Source organism: Trematomus bernacchii, unplaced genomic scaffold, assembly GCF_902827165.1.
Source record: "Trematomus bernacchii unplaced genomic scaffold, fTreBer1.1, whole genome shotgun sequence".
Taxonomy (NCBI): Eukaryota; Metazoa; Chordata; class Actinopteri; order Perciformes; family Nototheniidae; genus Trematomus; species Trematomus bernacchii.
Window position 1 is genome coordinate 751,808 of NW_022987792.1, and position 8,606 is coordinate 760,413.

Genomic DNA, 8,606 nt, shown 5'->3' on the forward strand with positions numbered 1-8,606 from the left:
GAACCCTCAAAGTACACCCTGTAGCGAGTAAAACTCTAACACAGAAAAGACCTGTCTTTGCTGCCCCAGAACGCCTCGTTGGACATTTCTCATTTTCCGTCATGCGGTTCCCGGAACCAAAATGGACCAATCCGCGGAGCTCCTCACACACCAGGACCTTTAGCGTACATTTTCAACTAACAGGGAGTCCCATTGACTTGCATAGAGCTCCCTGAACGCTGGTAATAGACGAGTTGGGATCGCGGAGAAATGCTCGCGTTTATAAACCTTTTTCTTACTCAATATCAAGCCACACTTATTGTTTTTACTTCAGCTGTGAGTGTTTGTGTGCTCAGGATGAGTTTCGTGCTGTATCGCCGACCCGGAAACCACACCAGTAAGCCAGATCATTGAGCAGCGAGCCTCGCAACGTCCCGACCAATCAGAGCACACTGGGCTCAAAGGGAGGGGGGGGGCAGGAGCTCCAACAAGCCGTGTAGGACAGAGAGTGAATACACATACTATACAGAGATGCTGTATGAGAAACCAATGTGAGTTTAGAAAATTGCACAATATACATTTATTTTAGTAGACCTCAACAATGGAAATATGATCAGTAGAAATGGCCGTGACATGGGACCTTTAATTATTATATTTTGAGGGCAAAACAAAAGATAAAAGGTGGTTCTTCTCGTCTTCTCTTCTCTTTGTTAAATATGGAAATGCAACTTAATCTGGTTTTGAAATATGACCAGCCATTAGTCTCTGAAACACCTCATCTCCTCGTCTTAGTGTTACTGCAGGTTACCAGATATTTCATTAAAAAAGGTATATTTTCTTAACTATCAGCTGTTTCATGCCATGTTTTTCTAAATTCCTCAGTATATTTACAGTCAGATGATCCTTAAAAATACCTGTTCTTTCATGGTGCCCCCCCCCCCCCCCCTCACAGCGAGCTTCTCTCTGACAAATGTTGGAGGACAGAAGAAGAAGTGGTAATCTCTCAAGCATTTCTAATGAGTTTTTCTCCTACAATTATTTGATAAGAGCAGACAAGACTGGAGGCAGCGCGTATGATACACCGACTCCTACTGCTGAGGTGAGAGCGCTGCTGATTAACACACACACACACACACACACACACACACACACACACACACACACACACACACACACACACACACACACACACACACACACACACACACACACACACACACACACACACACACACACACACACACACACACACACACACACACACACACACACACACACACACACACACACACACCTTCATCATAATTCCACTGTTCTTCTCCAGCTATAACCACTCCACACACACTGTCCAAAGTTCAATCGGACCCTAACCTTCCCATTTTCAATCTGTTTGTGCGTTTGAGGGTCCGCCAGATTTAGTGCCGTTCCAAACCGGGGAGTGGGAGTTATTAAACCCTCCATCAGTGAGTCTGTATACGTCAGGACTTAACCACCGTACCATGTGCAACACTGTTTGTATATGTCATGAAACACGCTGTGTAGAAACATTTCCGCGCAAAATTTTACTTGAAATTTGTGCAAAATAAGAAAAGAAAATATATTATATATTGTCATCTTGAATGTCTTGTAGTGTTTTTATTTGTCTTACTTATATACCCCTTTTCATCCTATAAAAAACATGTGTAATTGATAAGTTTTGAACATGGACTGGTGCAAAAACAGAGCAGCTCGTCATAAACGTCAGATTTGTAAACGAAAAGAGGTTTGCAAAAAAAATATATATATATTCTCACTGTTTTCTGTCTCTTTTGTCTCTTTGTATTTTCTTTCAATGAATGACATTGCATCTTGTTTCACTAATGTAAGTCTGCAGTATGTAGCTTTGTTGTATGCTTGTAAGGTGTCTTTGAGAATTTAGAAAAGCACAAATATATCATTTAAATGTATAATTATCAAAATGCTTTGTTGTGCCCAATGCTGATTCTAAACAATTGGAGAAATCAGGACAGTTTCTGCCAGAGAGAGAAGAGTTTGTCCCAAAGCGTGCCGCTGTTTCAAAAACCCTTAAAGTAGGAGCCTTATTCAGCTGGGAGTGTGACCATAGTTCACTCAGCTGGTTTGAAATGATCCAAACTTTCTCTCCCCCCTCCTCACAGCCCTTCCCCCTCCCCACTCACCACGCTGAGGCCCAGCTGCTCCCTCTGCAGGAAGGGCAGGTTCCTGCGCTCCAGGCTGTTCAGGTAGTGCTGCAGTCTGGAGTAGGTGTAGGGGTAGCAGTACGCAAACTGGTACACATCGTCCTCTCGGTCGAAGCAGAAGGCGAAGGACATGACGTAGTTACGCCGGTGGTCCGGAGAGCGGTAGTAGTACACGTTTTTAGCGGGAAGCCTCTGCCTGCAACAGCAAAATATGTAAAACACATTGTAGAAGAATTAGATGGGGGTCTTTTACAGGACAGATCTTTACTTTTCTGAAAGGTGAACATATGGGGGATAATGGGAGCTCAGCCCATTATTAGCAAGAGAAGGGAAAGAGGTGCAGAAGCTGAAAAGATAGACAAGGAAACTGAGTCATGAGTTAAACATAGAGAGGTGAGAAATCTCATCGCAGAAATTGCATCAACTTGTCAGAAAGTCAACTTCCAGAGAGCTGGAGTATAAGAACTGCAGGAAGCCAGGAGATATCAGCTGCTACTCAAAACACTCTGACGTTCATAACTTATAACGGGTTCATATTAAAACAAACAAACAAACAGAAGAAGTAGATGTTTATGTTTTCTTTAGTTTGCTCGCACAACAATTCTCTCATCAATTATTTGAAAACGTCTAGATGTCAAACTCAAGGCCCGGGGGCCAAATCCGGCCCGTGACTTCATTTGATGCGGCCCCACAAGAGCTTGCAAAGAATATTGTATGTTTATTATACGGGTACATGCCGATTTACAGAAGCACGTTGCCCATAAACTACATGTCCCACAATGCATCTCAAATATAACATTTTCTCCGAATTTGCCTTTTTTTTCAAAATGTTACTTTTCAAAAAATTTCACTTATTTTTTTTGATTTTGACTTTTGATTTTTCCAGAATTTGGCTTTTCTTTTTAAATCATTTTGTGACGTGCGCACTGAAGAGACTTGCAGTTATTTGCCCTAGACTTCTGCTTTCAGACGTAGTTAATTATGAAGTTATTACCCTATCTGATAATAATCCAATGCAGAGGCAATAATGTAATACATTATTTTATATATATTAAATAATTATATATGTATTTTTATATAGTCTTAAAGTTACCGCCGGCCCTTTGAGTGCAACCACCATGCTGATGTGGCACGTGATGAAATTGAGTTTGACACCCCTGGTCTATATTGAGATTGACTTTATTTGTGGTGGTTTAAAACTTTCTGATGATTAATCACCTCTTTGTGATTCATGCGTTCTCATATAAAGACACATATGTGCACTTATTATGCAGTGAAAACTAGAGTAAGAACAAACATCTGACAGATAGAATATAAATCAAAGTGTAAACAATGCAATGCAAATCAATTACCAGGAACTGCTAACTATTAATAATTTGTCAAGGTGATGACCAAATGATTAGCATTAGAGTTAAAGTCATACAGAGTGGATCCACAAAAGTGGCAGCAGACCGAGGAAGACCCTCAATCGCTGTTTAATTGAAACCACATGTTTTCCACATCACCCACAATTGTGCGCTGATGGGGAAAGTAGGACTTAAGTGCAATGGCCATGGCCACCATGTTGACCAGGGCCATTGGAATTGCACATATATTTATCTCAAAGAAGATAATGGCCCAAACTCTCTTACAAGCCCAAGCATCAGTTTTTCCCATGCTAACAAATCCTTACCCTAAAATATCAGTTTTTAGTTACTTAAAACTCTATTTCATTGAAGACAAAATGCCAAAACCAATAGAAAAAACAGTGCATGTGAGCTGTTGTTGTGAACTATAAGACGGCAGATAAGATCAAAGATCACTAAAGCCAAATGAAACTGTTTTCTATCTATTGATCTCCAAAATAAGGTAATCCCGTCTTTTAAAGAGCAACCAGAGAATGTCTGTTTGTGTCTCTGAGCATCAACTGTGTTCAGCTTTGACTCAAAAGCAGCACTTAATTATGACAACAATGACACTATTGAACTATGCAAAGTGTGTCTTAAGTTGCAGTTTAAGTGTGTGAGCAATTACATCGAGTGAGTAATGGATGAGCTCCTAATCTGTGTATCGTTATACGTCAGGATTGTTTGTGAAGAAGAGCCTTGTTTGTAATGTGCTGCCTGTTTAGTGTAGTCGCTCCTTTCTCTGTGTGTGGTGTCTGTGTTATTTGCTGACGTGTGTGTTGCATGTTGCATGCTGGGAGCCGGGTGAAATAAAGCTGACTGATCCATGCACCTCATGGCGATCGATGGGGAGTGGGACAGGACTGCTGCATTCACACAACTTCTCTGCTTACTCGACATGTTTTCTTTTCACACGTCTGTCCTCCTCTCTTCCCTCGTTTATCCCTCACCACTGACACATGGTCAGAGGTGGGAAGTAGTGGAGTACAAATACTTTGTTATTGCACTTAAGTACATTGTTCTGGTATCAGTACTTTACTCCACTACTTATTTTTCTGACCACTTTTTACTGAACTCAAATACCTGTACTTTCTACTTTACATGTTGAACACAAATACCTCTGACTTTGAACCAATACCTTAAATGTGAACCCAATACCTGTACTTTCTATCTTACATGTTGACCTAATCAAATACCTGTACTTTCTACTTCTTACATGTTGAACGCAACATACCTGTACTTTCTACTTCTTACATGTGAACACAAATACCTGTACTTTCTACTTCTTACATGTTGAACACAAATACCTGTACTTTCTACTTCTTACATGTTGAACACAAATACCTGTACTTTCTACTTCTTACATGTTGAACACAAAATACCTGTACTTTCTACTTCATTTACATGTTGAACACAAATACCTGTACTTTCTACTTCTTACATTTGAACACAAATACTGTACTTTCTAACTTCTTACATGTTGAACTCAATACCTGTACTTTCTACTTCTTACATGTTGAACACAAATAACTGTACTTTCTACTTCTTACATGTTGAACACAAATACCTGTACTTTCTACTTCTTACATTTTGAACACAAATACCTGTACTTTCTACTTCTTACATGTTGAACACAAATACCTGTACTGTTACTTCTACTTCTTACATGTTGACTCAAATACCTGTACTTTCCTACTTCTCACATTTCCCAAACAGGCTGGTTCCTTTAGTTTGAATGTGTGTTTGGTGGCGTTATCATTATTCTTTAGAGTCATTGCGTGCCTATTGATTGAACACGATCCGTGTATCCATCATTTCCTGGTCTTCTCTAAAGAAGAGGGACCAATGAAAAACGTTGTCAATGTTGCCGTTGTTCAGCATGGAAACATTCATTAGCTAAACAATGACATTATTGTTCTATTCATATAAAGGGAGGTCAGGTACTCTTTAAAACAGCTGCTTGTTATGGGTACTTTTTACTGAAGTACATTTCAAAGCCCTCTTACTTTACTTGAGTAAAGAAGTTTAGTCAGTACTTCTACTTTTACCAGAGTATTTTTAAACACGAGTATCTGTACTTCTACTTGAGTAAAGGATGTGTGTACTTTTGCCATCTCTGGTAAGTAAGCATGTGCCTTCTTCTTCTTCTTCTTCTCTCTTCACCTCTAATCTGCATGTCATCCTGTCACTCACTGACTCCGCCCTGGCAGTTTACGTGAAACCAAGCGTGGGGAACAACAGTAGGAGCTGTGGCAAAGGCTCTGAGAGAGACAGGGATAAAAGGAGGAAGAGGATGAGGAAGATGAGAGACTGTTGGGTTTGGGGTGTTTGGGAGCAGGGAGAAAGGTGGAATAAGGAGATAAGGAGAAGATGAGAGAGCAGGGCGATGGCAGATCTGGGCCTGATAAGAGGGAGGCGGCTAGCAGCAGAGCGGCTACTGAGCTAGCGTCTCTGGCAGCAGATCAGATGGAGATGCTATCAGGCTGTGATAGGAACGGGAGCTGATAATCAACAAACAGGACAGACTGCTCTGAGGGACTGAACTTCCCTCTCGGACTCACCTCTGGAGCGCGAGGACACAAGCAGTTCTGTGTGTTTGTGCAACTTATAAATTATTTATCTAATATATCACATTCCAATTACTTGTATACAGACTCTCCTTGCACTATTCTATTCTATTTGTATTACTTACTATTTCATCTGTTGTATTGTGTTGCACTGTTGGAGGAGCCTGTGACCTAAGATTGCCATTGTCATAACTACACTGTAGCTATGCACACATGACAATAAAAGCCTTGAAACTTGAAAGACGCCTAATGCATCAGGTTTAGCGAGGAACCTGCATCGTGAACACACACACGAGCATTTCCAAACACTTGAAGATGCCCCTGCAGGTAGCTCGTAAAACAAAAAGCGAAATCAGTCTGGCAGACAGAGGGGAAGAAAGGAGAGGAAGGCGAGGCTGATTATTCCTTCAGAGGAGGAGAGAGGAGAATGTATCTGCATGTGGCCATCTCAGCAGAATACTAATGCAGCGAGGGGCCAGCGATACCACACCCAGTCTCTACTGGAGTCACATGACCAGCCTCGGAGAATCTGTAGCTGGACGGAAGAAATATAAGGGAATAAACACAGGAAGGCATTTCATCTGGGACCAATGAAACCCATTTTGAGTTCATTCAGAAATTGGAGTAGAGCACACTGGGAATAAAACTGAGGGACAAAATAAACCTTGCCATGACACTACACACACACACACACACACATATACTACACAAACTACAGTACACACTACAACACACACACACTACAACACACACACGTATACTACACAAACTACAGTACACACTACAACACACACACACTACAACACACACACGTATACTACACAAACTACAGCACACACACTACAGCACACACACCTTACAGCACACACACTACAGCACACACACTACAGCACACACACTATAGCACACACACTATAGCACACACACTATAGCACACACACTACAGCCACACCACACGACAGCACACACACTACAGCTACACCACTACACACCACACACACTACACCACACACACTACACACACACACTACACCACACACACTACACCACACACACTACAGCACACACACTACACCACACACACTACACTACACACACTACAACACACACACTACAGCACACACACTACAGCACACACACTATAGCACACACACTATAGCACACACACTATAGCACACACACTACAGCACACACACTACAGCACACACACTACACTACACAACACACACTACAACACACACACTACAGCACACACACTACAACACACACACTACAGCACTCACACTACACCACACACACTACAACACACACTACACCACACACACTACACCCACACCACACCACACCAAACAACCCACACACACACCCACACACTCACACCACACACACCTACACCACACTACACCACACACACTACACCACACACACTACAGCACACACTACAACACACATCCAGCACACACTACACACACTACAGCACACACACACACACACACACTACAGCACACACACTACACCACACACACTACACTACACACACTACAACACACACTACAGCACACACACTACAGCACACACACTACAGCACACACACTACAACACACACACTACAGCACACACACTACACCACACACACTACACCACACACACTACACCACACACACTACAGCACACACACTACACCACACACACTACACCACACACACTACAGCACACACACACACCACACACACTACACTACACACACTACAACACACAGTACAGCACACACACTACAACACACACACTACAGCACACACACACACACACACACACTACACCACACACACTACACCACACACTAGCACACACATACAGCACACACAACACCACACACAACTACACCAACACACTACAGCACCACACACACTACAGACACACACGACACCCACACACTACACTACACACACTCAACACACAAGTACAGAACACACACACAGAACACACATACAGCACAGCAACACACCACTACAGCACACACACTACAGCACACACACCACACTACACACACTACAGCACACACACTACAACACACACACTACACCACACACCTACAGCACACACAATACAGCACACACACTACATCACACACATACAGCACACACATACAGCACACACACTACAGCACACACACCTACACCAAAACACTACAGCACACACACGACAGCATCACCACAATACAGCACACACACCACACTACCCACACTACACCACCACACTACAGCACACACACTACAGCACACACACTACAGCACACACACCACACTACACACACTACACCACACACACTACAGCACACACACTACACCACACACACTACAGCACACACACACTACAGCACACACACTACATTGAAAAATCAGAAATGTTGACATTAATTTAATGTAATATGTCAACAAATGTCATATAACTGTATTAGGTTATTTGAAATAAATAAT

The 8,606-nt window shown here is 42.1% G+C and overlaps 1 protein-coding gene across 1 annotated transcript in view; it reads right to left on the bottom strand.

Annotated features, from left to right (window-relative positions):
* Positions 1-2,129: 2,129 nt before the first annotated feature.
* agbl4 (ATP/GTP binding protein-like 4) overlaps positions 2,130-8,606 on the bottom strand; it is a 227,676-nt gene continuing 221,199 nt past the window's right edge. Inside the window, exon 5 of the mRNA XM_034149706.1 lies at positions 2,130-2,373. Within this exon, the coding sequence (XP_034005597.1) occupies positions 2,130-2,373 (244 nt within the window). The remainder of the gene's footprint in view (positions 2,374-8,606) is intronic.